General features: G+C 47.5%; 1 protein-coding gene across 1 annotated transcript in view; it reads left to right on the top strand.

The window, feature by feature from the left end:
• Window positions 1-13,961, top strand: part of samd13 (sterile alpha motif domain containing 13) — a 56,785-nt gene that overhangs the window by 21,791 nt on the left and 21,033 nt on the right. The window contains exons 3-4 of the mRNA XM_078561807.1: window positions 3,563-3,666; window positions 4,598-4,679. Coding sequence (XP_078417933.1) covers window positions 3,563-3,666; window positions 4,598-4,679 — 186 coding nt within the window. The remainder of the gene's footprint in view (window positions 1-3,562; window positions 3,667-4,597; window positions 4,680-13,961) is intronic.

Below are 13,961 nucleotides of genomic sequence, written 5' to 3'. Positions count from 1 at the left end.
AGGGTGAACAACCCCAGTTTCTTCACTCTACCCATGCAACTGAAGTCTTTCATCCTTGGAACCGTTCTCGTCAACCTCTTGTAAATCTTTTACCAATTAAAGGTTGATCGACCGGAGGTTCAGTTTCCTTAACAATTAGACTTGAACCTAAAGGGGAGCAGCAGCGAAGTGAGACATCGCAGGTGAAATGGGAGATGGTGGCATCGTGGTGATGTCATTGGGCTAGTAATCCAGACGCCCTAGCTAATCCTCTGGGGACCAGCGCCGTGGGTGTACCTGCACCACATGGACTGCAGTGGTTCACAAAGGTGTCTGTCCATCACCACTTCAAAGGCGATTGGGGAGGGGCAATAAATGCTGGCCTAGCCAGTGACGCCCACGTGCCATAAAAGAAATGTGGGTCCAATTCGCACCACAGAATCTGGTTGAATTTGAATTCAATTACTAAATCTAGAATTGAAAGCTAGTCTTTATCAATGATCGTAAAAAACCTCATCTGGTTCACTAATGTCCTTTAGGGAAGGAAATCTGCCGTCCTTACCCACTCTGGCCTACATGTGACTCCAGACCCATAACAATGTGGTTGACTCTTAACTGCCCTCTGAAATGGCTTAGCAAGCCACTCAGTTCAAGGGTAATTAGGCAACAAATGCTGGCCTTGCCAGTGATGCCCGCATCTCATGAAAGAATAAATTTTAAAAACATGGTTTACTATATCTCCTTATTAAACAGCATATAATTGTTTGCCAAGGATAATATTTCTGGAGATCCATTAGTGCAGGGGTATTCATGCATCGTGTCTTTGTGTGCTGTGTCAGTGCATGCCACACTGCACAAGGTTTGAATAGAATCATAGAGAGTTCACTGCGCAGTAGGAGGCCACTTGGCCCATCATGTCTTTCCTGGCCGACAAAACGAGCCACCCAGGCTAATCCCACTTTCCGGCATTTGGTCCGTAGCCCTGCAGGTTACAGCGCTTCAGGTGCACATCCAGGTACCTTTTTCAAGAGATGAGATTTGCTGCCTATCCCACCCTTTCAGGCAGTGAGTTCTAGGCCCCCATCCGTCCTCTGGGTGAATTTCTTTTTTTTTTCTCATCTCCTCTTAGTGCTCCCTTAATTATATCTCGAGCTACAATGCCAGTAGATCCTGGGTTTTCTGATTATCCAAGCCTTTCCAAGTCCCCAGGCCAGTAACAATTCAACGGGCAAACCAGTGAATAATAAGCACACATAACGTCGAGTGGGCTTCTGGGACTGACTCGCTAGTTTAGCCTTATCTCTGCTGCTGCCTGTATAACGGAGAGATAGGAAAGATAGCACTCTTTGTGTGGAAATATTGACATTTTTCCAGTCAGGAAAGTCTTAAAAGCAAGGATTGTCGATTTACTGATTCAGGCGAAACTATATCATTTCGTTACTACCTTTGAGTTCTGGACTATTAATGGTCGGAACTGAACATTATACTGTCAGCTGCAGGAAAGATACTTGCTCTGTATTTCTGTGAAAACTCTCAGACACACTTATAAGACGCTAGTTAGGCCTCACCTAGAGTACTGCGTCCAGTTCTGGGCACCATACTTGAGGAAAGATGTGAAGGCATTGGAGAGAGTGCAGGGGAGATTCACAAGAATGATTCCAGGGATGAAGAACTGTAGCTACGAGGATAGATTGGAGAGGTTGGGACTGTTTTCTATGGAAAAAAGAAAGCTGAGAGGAGACTTGATAACGGTATTCAAGATCCTGAGGGGTACGGACAGGGTAAATAGTGAGAAACTGTCCCCACTCAGAACATCAGGAAGTAGAGGGCCCAGATTCAAAATCATTGGCAAAAAGGAGTAAGTGTGATGTCAGAGGATGGTTGGATTCCTGAGAGGGTGGTGGAGGCAGGATCGATCGAGGTATTCAAAAGGATTGCTATCTGAAAAGAGAATGTGCAAGGTTACGGGGATAAGGCAGGGGAGTGGGACTAGGTGGAAATGCTCTTTCAGAGAGCCAGCAGAGTCTGGATGGACTGAAATGGGCTCCTTCTGCACTGTAAAGATTCTGTGATTATATTTCGGCTTAATTTGCTCTGTTTAGAAATCTTGCAGTCTGTCCTTTTTTATGTTTTATATGGCTGCAAATGGATTTCTTGCATGTTCATATGAGGTTTCAGCATGGTAAAGGTTAATTGATCAATTAGTTCAGGGTGGGGAATGTGCATGGGAAGGTCACAACCTGCAAGTCCCCCTCCAAGCCACTTACCATCCCGACTTGGAAATATATCGGCCGTTCCTTCACTGTCGCTGAATCAAAATCCAGGAACTCCCTCCCTAACAGTACTGTGGGTGTACCTACACCACAGGGACTGCAGCGGTTCAAGAAGACAGCTCACCACCACCTTCTCAAAGGCAATCAGGGATGGGCAATAAATGGTGAAATAGCCAGTGACACCCACACCCCAAGAATGAATAAAATAAATAAACGCAGCAAATTTTATTAACAGTTTGAGACGGTCTTGTGAAAACCCATCTCCTCTTCTGCTCTCGGTACAGTAGATGGCGCCCAGTGTATAAGCTGAGAGCCTTGGCAGCAACAACTCAGGCACAAAATATGGTGTGTGGAGCAAGTACATGAACAAAAGAAAGACAGTGTGGAAGTAACACTGAACAGGGGAAAACATTAATGAAAAGAGAAAAGGGACAACAGCCAGAAAAATTGGGCAAGAAAAGGACAAAATCAGGTTGCAGCGAAATTGGGAATTGGGAAGGGAATCTGAAGGATACATGCAGTAAATGGCGGAATGCTGTTGTGAGAGGCGTGTGAAAAACCGAGGTAAAGAGGGTGCAGACACAACAGAAATAAAACCAACAAGGGGCTGATTTGGGACTGCAGTTAGCATCAACATGTGTTTTGACACAGACTTCATCCCACATGGTCTTTCCTTCCCCATCTTTCCCACTCCTTGTGTTTACATCTAGGCTCTGCATTCGTTCCTTCTCATTCTTCCTCCCTCTCTCTCTCTCTCTTTTTCGCATTATTTTTCTGCAGATACAATTAAGGGAAAGCTCAATAGACAGACGAGGGAGAAAGGATTAGAAGGTGCGTTGACAGGGTTAGACGATGAAGTGTGGGAGGGGGCTCGGGTGAGCTGTTGGGTTGAATGTCCGCTTTGAGGGTTGTAAATTTAATGCAATACTTGAGCGTACCTGATGACAAGCTCCAGTTGTATTCTACACAGCGCATTTAACATAATAAAATGTCCCAAAGGTGGCTCAGAGAGCAAAATTTGATAGTCGCATCAAGAGATGTTTGGACAGGTGACCTGGCTAAAGAGGAAGGTTTTCAGAAACGCCTTAAAGAAGCTTAGAGAGAGGCACAGGAGGTCCCGGAGTGAATTCCAGAGCATTGCACATAGGCAGCCAGGCCACCACTCAGTATGTTGCCAATGTCTGTCAGCGAGCGCATGGGTGGTGGGTGAATGGGACTTTGGACAAATGAGGATACAGGCAGCAGAGTTTTGGGTGAACTGAAGATTATGTAGGCTGCAAAGTGTTATTAACTTTGTAAAATTTACACAGATTTGGAGCAGGATGCCCGTGAGACTGAGTCGGTGGTGCTCGCTTCCAAACAGAACAACTGCAAGAATAATAAAGCCTCTGATTATACACATCCTACTGAGTCAGTAAGTACTATATGCAGCCTGGGGAATTGTGGAATGATGGCTTGTTAGCGTTCTTGGAACTGTGTGGGTCAGAAGACACCAGTTCATGGAATCACAGAACAATGAAGCATAGGAGGAGGTCATTTGGCCTATCAGCCCAATGCTGGCTCTTCAAACTATCTGTCCAATTAGTCCCACTCTCCTATTCTTTTTCTCCATAGCCCTGTAAATCATTCCTCTTCCAGTATTTATTCAATTCCCTTTTTGAAAGTTACTGTTGAATCTGCTTCCTTTATTTTATCAAGCGGTGCCGTCCAGTTCACAGCAACTTGTTATGTAAAAGACTTTACCTCTGCCCACTGACTGTGACTCTTCAACCAATGGGAATAGTTTTTCCTTTGATAGAGTACTAAAGTTTACTGAACTTGCATTTTGCCCCACTAGCCTGTTGTACTTTGAAGCGATTTTCTATCTTGCCATGTTTGAACCGTTTAATTTTTAAAAATTCTTTCATGGGATGTGGACATCGCTGGCAAGGCCAGCATTTGCTGCCCATCCCTAATTGCCCCTGAACTGACCTTGTTCGGCCATTTTAAGAGTCAATCATGTTGCTGTGGGTCTGGAGTCACATGTAGGCCAGACCAGGTAAGGATGGCAGATTTCCTTCCCTAAAGTGAACCAGATGGGTTTTTACGGCAAACATGGTCACCATTACTGAGACTAGCTTTATATTTCTGTTTTTTTAATGAAACTCAGATTTCACCAGCTGCTATGGTGGGATTTGAACTCATGCCCCCAGAGCATTAGCCTGGATTACTAGTCCAGCAACATCACCACTATGCCACCGTCTCCCCTAAATTGAATACCACCACAAACTCTCACTTAACCATTTTCTCTCTCAGGCAGGAATCTTCTCTAATTTTCCCATTGCCTTTCCTCTTTGTGCTTACAGTCAGTATTCTTGAATTGTGACACGTATAAGAAGTCTCGTGGCATGAATGGTCACACCCAAGATGTGTCGGGACACCCAACAGGTAGGAACTGTCTCCCCGGATAAATTTGTCAGATGGGGAACGAGCATGTGGAATTAACTTTGTTTGGTGTGAATGCCTTGTCTGTCTCCAGGTAGCAGCATGTCACTGGATTTGGTGGAGCTCCAGTATTCATGACCAGGACTGAACAGACTGGGCCTCCAATCTGAGAGAAGGGTTAGGGCAGAGGTTTTTAAAATTGTGAAGGGATTCTCGATCGGGCACATGCGGCAAAGAGGTTTCCTCTTGTGAAAGAGACCAAAATTAGGGGCCATAAATATAAGCCGGTCACTGAGAAATCCAGAATGGAATTCAGGCAAAATCTTTTTACCCAGAGAGTGATGAGAATGTCCTACTCTCTACAATGTGGAGCGGTCGAAGTGAATAGCATGGACGCATTTAAGGGGAAGCTAGATAAGGAAGGAAGGAAGAAAGAAGTAGAAGGTTATACTGATAAGATTGGGTGAAGGTACATGTGAAATACAAACCAGTGAGGCTGAGTGGCCCATTTCACTGCTGTATATTCTGTAGCTTTGACCTGCACCTCAGCCGAGTCAGTCTTGCACCTGACTTCCTTGCACAGGTATGGAATATTGCGGATGGAGTGAGGAGGTGTTACAGCAGATTCCTGCTCTGTGCCGTAAGTCAGGACTGTTGGGAGTGAAGCCTTGGCTGATGTTTGTTCCTGTGCTGGACTGTTCCTGTTTTGGGTTGTTGGGCACTGCACTCAATAGAGGGAGAAGAGTGCGATTAGAGAAAAGAGATGCCCTTACATCACTGCACCCTCAAATAGCTGAAATACTCTTCAAAGCGATGGTGACTTGGAAGTGAATGGATTGTTTTGTATATACCGGGGGTTTTTTTTAAACTATGGGTAAGAGGGAAAAAATAAATTTAAAGAAAAACTGAAATTTGGTAATCTTTTAAATGAGTTTATAGCTTACCACAGAATTCCAGCAAAATTTACACAAGAAGGACTTGTTGATTGGAGGGTCGGGTGAGGGGTGAAGAAGAGGGGGTGGGAGCAGGTTCATGTGAAGTCTCAATACCAGCATAGACCTGTTGAGCTGAATGACTTGGTTTCTGTGCTGAAGACTTCAAGCAACTTAACCGTATTTGAGTGCTGTTTGCAGATTGATGCAGCACACTAAAGAGAGCTTTACTCTGCTCCTAATTCATGCAATACCTGACTGGGGAGGGTGTACGTGGTGCTGTCGCTAGATGCTGAACATGGTAGCAATTCTCCCAACCCTGTTCCTACCTCGATCTGATTGTAATGCTGAATGAATCCGAGGTGGAGAAACGAGAAAAGGATTGCAGACTTTGTATTGCATTGTCTCAGGCAGTGACTAGACCTGATCGGCCCATCCTCATGTTATGATTTTCGTCCTGTTGCTTAATTGAAACCTAACTGGATCGAAAGTCATGTCTGTCGGGGACAAGACTGACATTGTCCACCTGTCTGGAAATTCACATCGCCAATGCCGTCAGCTCTGAGCGACTGCAACAATTTTGAGATTTTTACCTCTTTGGCCTGGGAGAGATTTTTAATTTGACTTGTGCTTTGCCTCTGATATGAAGTCAAACACTTGTTCTGCCTCCTTCAGGTACCATGCCTTAGGAGGGCTTTGGCGACCATGAACACCCATGGTTATGGATCATGGAGGGACAGAGAGGGTAGGGACAGCAGGGAGGGAAGTATTGCAGTGGTTTACCGTGGCCTCCTGCAGTATGGCTGACCAGGAAGCTCTCCTGTTCTTACCGACTCACATCAGGCATGTTGGAAAGATTTACAGGCTGATAATCAACCTGTTTGGCCACATTGTGAATGCACCTTCCTTGGCCATCAAGTCCTGGAGCGGGACTTGAACCCAGAGCTTCTGGCCCAGAGGCCGGGACGCTACCCACTGCGCCATGCGACCTTCAGGCACTTGTTAGAAATGGTTAATTCTCAGAGTTGCAGCAGCTGGGTCAATGTTCAGGATTGGTTTGTCTTGCTTTGGAAGAGGCTGCATGGAGGTGAGTCTGGAACAGTCACACGCTGTCAGATGGAGGTCCTACTTCGAAGATTACCGCTCGATAATCCCCAGATAACTAACTCAAAGTGGCCCAGGACTATCTCCTAGATGGGCAGCGCCGCATAATGTGTAGATTTTGATATGGCAAAGGAGTGATCAGAAACTGAATTGCAGTTAAAACTGTCACCTGGTTCATCCAAAAGCGCAATACTGCAGCTACTGGAAACCTGAAATCAAAATAGAAAATACTGGAAATACTCAGGTCAGACAGCAAGAGTGGAGAGAGAAACAGAGTTAATGTTTCAGGGCTGTGACCTTTTAGATCCTGGAACATTAATTCTGTTTCTCTCCACAGATATTGTCTGACCTGCTGAGTGTTTTTTCTGTTTTTATTACTTGTTCATTCATATCATCATCTTCAGGTCCCTTCCTCTTTTGAGGTTGGATGTAATGTTATGACAGTCACTTCTACTATAAGCAACCGCATTTTTGTGACCATGTCCCATTGCTAACTATGGGATGATACTCCGTAAGGCCCCATCCTTTTCTCAGGTCACAGGCTATGAGTCCGCTTCATCAGGAGAGTGCGCTGGATGTGTCACACACCTTGCTGGTGTCCGCCTCCAGAGCCATTGTCCTCTTGCTAGGATTATCTGCCCCGTCCATCGTTCCAGGCTTCTTCGTCTAGAGGGGTGATGTCACCCACGACTACAACAGGGGAAGCTGCCGATACCCTCACTTAATTTAGCAGATTAGACGAGGTGTCAGGGCATGTCCTCTGGTGTGCACTACCAGCTGCTGGAGGTATAAGTAAGAGCTGAGGTGCAGTGGAACCCACCACCCCCCCTAGTGAGCCTCACCCCCATTCAGAACTGGCGTCATTGGCAGTGACTCAGAGGTACTAGTCTGGGGGCAAAGTCCCCTCTGCACCCCGTTCATTCATGTACATCGTGTAAAGTAAAGTAGGTTCCAAGGGCCTTGTCTCTCAACAGTGCTTTTTCAATTTCCCCCCCAAAAAAATAAGGAGCACTTTTTAAAAGAAATTTGTACATGGAATGTGGGCATCACTGGCAATGCCCACATTTATTATCTTTACCTATTGTGTTTGAGAAGTTGATGGTGAGCTGCCTTCTTGAGCCGCTGCAGTCCATGTGGTGTAGGTACACCCACAGTGCCGTTAGGGAGGGAGTTCCAGGATTTTGACCCAGCGACAGTGAAGGAACGGCGATATATTTCCAAGTCAGGATGGTGAGTGACTTGGAGGGGAACTTGCAGGTGGTGGTGTTCCCATGTGTCTGCTGCCCTTGTCCTTCTAGGTGGTTGAGGTTGCGGGTTTAGAAGGTGCTGTCGAAGAAGTTTTGGTGAGTTGCTGCAGTGCATCTTGTAAATGATACATACACTGCTGCCACTGTGTGCTGGTGGTGGTGGGAGTGAATGTTTTACGGTGGTGAATGGGTACCTAATGGAGCTGTTTTGTCCTCGATGGTGTCAAGCTTTTTGCTTCATCCAGGCAAGTAGAGAGTATACCATCAAACTCCTGTCTTGTGCCTTGTGGTTTTTGAGATTCAGGAGGTGAGTTACTCGCCGCAGAATTCACAGCCTCTGACTTGCCCTTGTAGCCACAACATTTATGTGGCTGGTCCAGTTCAGCTTCTGACCAACATTGACCCCAAGATAATGATGGTGGGGAATTTAACAATGGTAATATCATTGCGTGTCGAGGGCGAGGTGGTTAGATCCTCTCTTAGTCATTGCCTGCACTTGTGAATGTTCCTTGCCACTTATTAGTTTCAGGCTGAGTGTGGTCCTGTCTGCAAATAGCAAGACCTTAGCTATGTGCAGGCATGGACTGCTTCATTACCTGAGGAGTTGCAGTGGTGCTGAACACTGCAGTCGTCAGCAAACATTGCCATAGGTCATTGATGGTTGGGCTCAGGACACTACCCTGAGGAACTCCTGCAATGATGCCCCGGGACTGAGTTGATTGGCCTCCAGCAACCGCAGCCATCTTCCTTTGTGCTGGATATGACTCCAACTGGTGGAGAGTTTCCCCACCCCCCCGCCCTCTCAATTCTTGAGAAGAATCTTGAGGATTTTCTTGAAGAACTCAAGAAAATTACAATCACCAGGGAAGTGGTACTAAGCAAATTGTTGGAGCTGTGGGCTGACAAGTTTCTGGGTCCTGATGGACTTCATCCTAGGGTCTTAAAAGAAGTGGCTACTGAGATAGTTGATAAGTTGGTTTTAATTTTCCAAAATTCACTAGATTCTGGGAAGATTGCATTAGATTGGAAAAAAGTGAATGTAATTCCTTTATTCAAAAAGCGAGGGAGACAGAAAGTGGGAAACTACAGGCTAGTTAGCTTAACGTCTATCAAGGGAAAATGTTAGAAGCTATTATTCAACATGGTTTTGTCAAAGGAAAATCATGTTTAACCAATTTATTGGAGTTCATTGAAGAAGTAACATGTGCTGTGGATAAAGGGGAACCAGTGGATATATTCTACTTAGATTTCCAGAAGGCATTTGATAAGGTGCCACATCAAAGGTTGTTGTGGAAAATAAAAGGGGGTAACATATTGACATGGATAGAAAATTGGCTAGCTTACGGGAAACAGTGAGTAGGCATAAATGGGTAATTTTCGATTGGCAGGATAGAAAGAGTGGTGTGCCACAAGGATCAGTGCTGAGGCCTCAGCTTTTTACAATTCATGAAAATGACTTGGATGAAGGGACTGAAGGATTGGTTGCTAAATTTGCTGATGACACAAAGATAGGTGGGAAAGTAAGTTGCAGGAGGACATAAGGCTATAAAAGAACATAGATAGTGGGCAAGATCTGACAAATGGAGTATAATGTGGGCAAATGTGAAATTGCCCATTTTGGCAGGAATAATAAAAAAGAAGCATCTTGTCTAAATGCTGAGAGATTGCAGAGCTCTGAGGTGCAGAGGGATCTGGGTGTCCTAGTACATGAATCTTAAAAGGTTAGTTTGCAGGTACAGCAAGTAATTAGGAAAGCTAATAGAATGTTATCATTTATTGTGAGGGGAATTGAATACAGAAGGGAGCTTCTGCTTCAATTATACAGGGCACTGGCGAGACCACATCGGGAGTACTGTGTACTACATTGGTCTCCTTATTTAAGGAAGGATGTAAATGTGTTGGAAGCGGTTCAGTGAAGGTTTACTAGACTAATACCAGGAATGGGCGGGTTGTCTTATGAGGAAAGGTTGGACAGGCTAAGCTTGTATCCACTGGAGTTTAGAAGAGTAAGAGGCGACTTGATTGAAACATATAAGATCCTGAGAGGTCTCTTGACAGGGTGGATGTGGAGAGGATGTTTCCTCTTCTGGGAGAGTCTAGAGCTAGGGGGTCACTGTTTAAAAATATGACAGAGATGAGAAATTTTTTCTCTGAGGATTTGAACCTTTGGAACTCTTCTCAAAAGGCCATGGGAGCAGAGTCTTTGAATATTTTAAGGCAGAGGCAGATAGGTCCTTGATTAACAAGGGGGTGAAAGGTTATCGGGCGTAGGCAGAAATGTGGGGTTGAGATTACAATCAGATCAGCCATGATCTTATTGAACAGCAGAGCAGGAGTGAGGGCCAAGTGGCCTACTCCTGCTTCTAATTCGTATCTATGTCCATATGTTCCCATTGGCTAGCCATATAAATACTGTGGCTACAGGAGGAGGTCAGAGGCTAGGAATCCTGCAACGAGGAATTCACCTTTTGACCCCCCTCCCCCAAAAGCCTGTCCACCATCTACAAGGCACAAGTCAGGAGTGTGATGGAGGATTCTCCATTTGCCTGGGTGAGTGCAGCTCCCACAACACTCAAGAAACTTGACACCGTCCAGGACAAAGCAGCCCGCTTGATAGGCACCACATCCACAAGCATTCACTCCCTCCACCACCGATGCACAGTAACAGCAGTGTGTACCATGTGCATCTTGCACTACAGGAATTCACCAAGGCTCCTTAGACAGCACCTTCCAAACCCATGACCGCTACCATCTAGAAGGACGAGGGCAGCAGATAGATGGGAACACCACCACCTGGAAGTTCCCCGCCAAGTCACTCACCATCCCGACTTGGGGATATATCACCGTTCCTTCACTATCGCTGGGTCAAAATCCTGGAACTCCCTCCCTAACAGCATTGTGGGTGTACCTACACCACATGGACTGCAGCGGTTCAAGAAGGCAGCTCACCGCCACCTTCTCAAGGGCAGTAAGGAATGGGCAATAAATGCTGGCCCAGCCAGCGAAGCCCACACCCCATGAATGAATAAAAAAGCACATTTCATTTTTACTAGGGCTCCTTGATGCCACACTTGGTCATGTACTGCCTTGATGTTAAGGGCAGTCACTGTCATCTCTGTAATTCTGCTATTTTGTCCAAGTTTGGACCTAGGCTGTAACGAGGTCAGGAGCTAGTTCCTGATGGAACTTAGAGTAAAATTAGTGAGCAGGTTAGTGCCGTTTGTTAGTGCCGTCACCATCATCTCCTATCACTTTGCTGTTGATTGAGAGTAGAGTGATGGAGTGATAATCAGAGGGCAGTTATGAGTCAACCATATTGCTGTGGGTCTGGAGCCAAGTGTAGGCCAGACCGGGTAAGGACGGCAGATTTCCATCCCTAAAGCACATTAGTGAACCAGATGGGTTTTTACTGATAGTTTCATGATTATTATTACTGAGACTAGCATTTTATTTCCGATTTATTCACTAAAATTTAAATTTCCCCAGCTGCTATGGGATGATTTGAACCCATGTGTCCTGAGCATTACTCTGGGCCTCTGGATTGCTAGTCCAGTCACATAGCCACACTGCTACTGTCCCCGCTGCTACCTGGAATGGACGATGGGTCGAGAGGATCAAAGCCTTTCAAAGCTGTGTGGGTGCATTGGGAGGGGGTGGAAACCTTCCACAATGGACAGGAGAAAGGGGTTGAGGAGAGACCTCACTGGTACTGCCACCTGTTGGCCCCGTGGAACAGCGGGAAAATGGATAAGTAACCAGCACCCCAGCTCCTGAGGTACCCCCTGCGGGACCGTGTGGAAATCAGGAGGCAGCAGGAGCAACTTAGCTGTCAATGCCGCCTTCGTACAGCCAGCGACTGTTACTGCCCAGGCTTGTGCATGAATCATGTTCCTTGGTGCGCGACGCACGAAAAGATTCCCAGTGCCTAGGGAGCCATTCCCTGATGTGAATTAGTGATTCCCGGGAGAGGACAGGCAGGTTTCCCTGAGCTCGCATTAAGCAGGGTCTATTGGCCTTGGAGGCACTGCAGTGTGGATTTACCAGAGTGACACCTGGACACCTAAGGCCACGAGGAGAGATTAAAACAAACTAGGGCTGTATTCCCTAGAATTTGGAAGATTAAGGGGTGATTTGTTCAGAGTTTTTAAGATACATGAAGGGGAACAGTTGGGTGGATGGGGAGAAACTATTTCCACTGGTTTGGGGAATCGAGGATGAGGGGAACATAGTGTAAAAACGAGAGCCAGACGTTTCAGCAATGAAATTAGGAAACACTTTGACACACACAGGGTGGTAGAAGTTTGAAATCCTCTCCCACAAATAGCAACCGATGCTCGATCAATTGTTCATTTTAAATGAGATTGTTAGGTTTTTGTTGAGGCACCAAGGGGATGTGGGATGAAGACAGGGACGTAGAGTTAGGTAGCAGATCAGCCATGATCTCATGGAATGGCAGAACAGACTCGAGGGGCTGAATGGCCTCTTCCTGTTCCTGTTTTGATAGTGCAGAGGTTGATGTTTTTGCTTTCTGTGTAGCTCTGCACGTTTTCTGTTGGTTTGCAGCTTCTAAACACAGTACCAGTGATGCTGGTTGTCATATGAGCTGCAGCACTGGCTTCCTGCACAGGCATCACTCTGAGTGGGAAGTTTATTCCTGGGCTGTAAGTACGGCGAGAGTGTGATGCCGTGTATGGCCGGCACAGTTGATTCATTTTCACAGTCTGGATGTGAGCAGTTATTTTAATGTGAGGATTTCTACGGCAACCAGAGGAACACGACTACAGGCTCATCACTGAGCCAGCAGACTGCTGTCATGTTGCTCATGCAGGCAGCCAGTCAAGCTCCTTTTCAGAGTCTCTGATTAAAAAGCTGCTTGTAACGGAGTTGGAATTCAGAGCAGCAAGTGTCCGGCCTTTACTCCGATATAACAATCCGCCCAAGCTCACTTCCCAGTCGCTGAGGGATAATAATTTAATTCTCTTTAAACCTTCTCCCTCATCCTTTCTTCCTCTCTGTCTGTCTGTCTCTCTCTCTCACTCCCCCAGTCTGTCTAGTTGTCTCTCCCTCCCTCTGTGTCTCTACCTCTCTCCCTCCCTCTGTGTCCCTCTGTCCCCCTCCCTCCCTCGGTCTCTCTCGCTCCCTCTGTCCCCCTTCCTCCCTCGGTCTCTCTCTCTCTCTCCCTCGGTCTCTCTCTCTCTCTCCCTCGGTCTCTCTCTCTCTCTCCCTCGGTCTCTCTCTCTCTCTCCCTCGGTCTCTCTCTCTCTCTCCCTCGGTCTCTCTCTCTCTCTCCCTCGGTCTCTCTCTCTCTCTCCCTCGGTCTCTCTCTCTCTCTCCCTCTGTCTCTCTCTCTCCCTCCCTCTCTCTCCCTCCCTCTCTCCTTCCCTCTCCTTCCCTCCCAACCTCTCTCTCCCTCCCTGTCTCGGTATTTCTCCCTCCCTCCCTCCCATGGTCTCCCTCCCTCCCTCCCTGCCTCTCTCTCCCGCTCCCTGCCTCTTCTCCCGCTCCCTGCCTCTTTCTCCCGCTCCCTGCCTCTCTCTCCCGCTCCCTGCCCCTCTCTCGCGCTCCCTGCCCCTCTCTCGCGCTCCCTGCCCCTCTCTCCCGTTCCCTGCCCCTCTCTCGCGCTCCCTGCCCCTCTCTCGCGCTCCCTGCCCCTCTCTCGCGCTCCCTGCCCCTCTCTCGCGCTCCCTGCCCCTCTCTCGCGCTCCCTGCCCCTCTCTCCCGCTCCCTGCCCCTCTCTCCCGCTCCCTGCCCCTCTCTCCCGCTCCCTGCCCCTCTCTCCCGCTCCCTGCCCCTCTCCCCGCTCCCTGCCCCTCTCTCCCGCTCCCTGCCCCTCTCTCCCGCTCCCTGCCCCTCTCCCCGCTCCCTGCCCCTCTCTCCCGCTCCCTGCCCCTCTCTCCCGCTCCCTGCCCCTCTCTCCCGCTCCCTGCCCCTCTCTCCCGCTCCCTGCCCCTCTCTCCCGCTCCCTGCCCCTCTCTCCCGCACCCTGCCCCTCTCTCCCGCTC

Source organism: Cetorhinus maximus, chromosome 17 (genome assembly GCF_964194155.1).
Source record: "Cetorhinus maximus chromosome 17, sCetMax3.hap1.1, whole genome shotgun sequence".
NCBI lineage: Eukaryota > Metazoa > Chordata > Chondrichthyes > Lamniformes > Cetorhinidae > Cetorhinus > Cetorhinus maximus.
The sequence above is the reverse complement of the archived record's forward strand: the minus strand, read 5'-3'. Positions and strand labels throughout refer to the sequence as shown.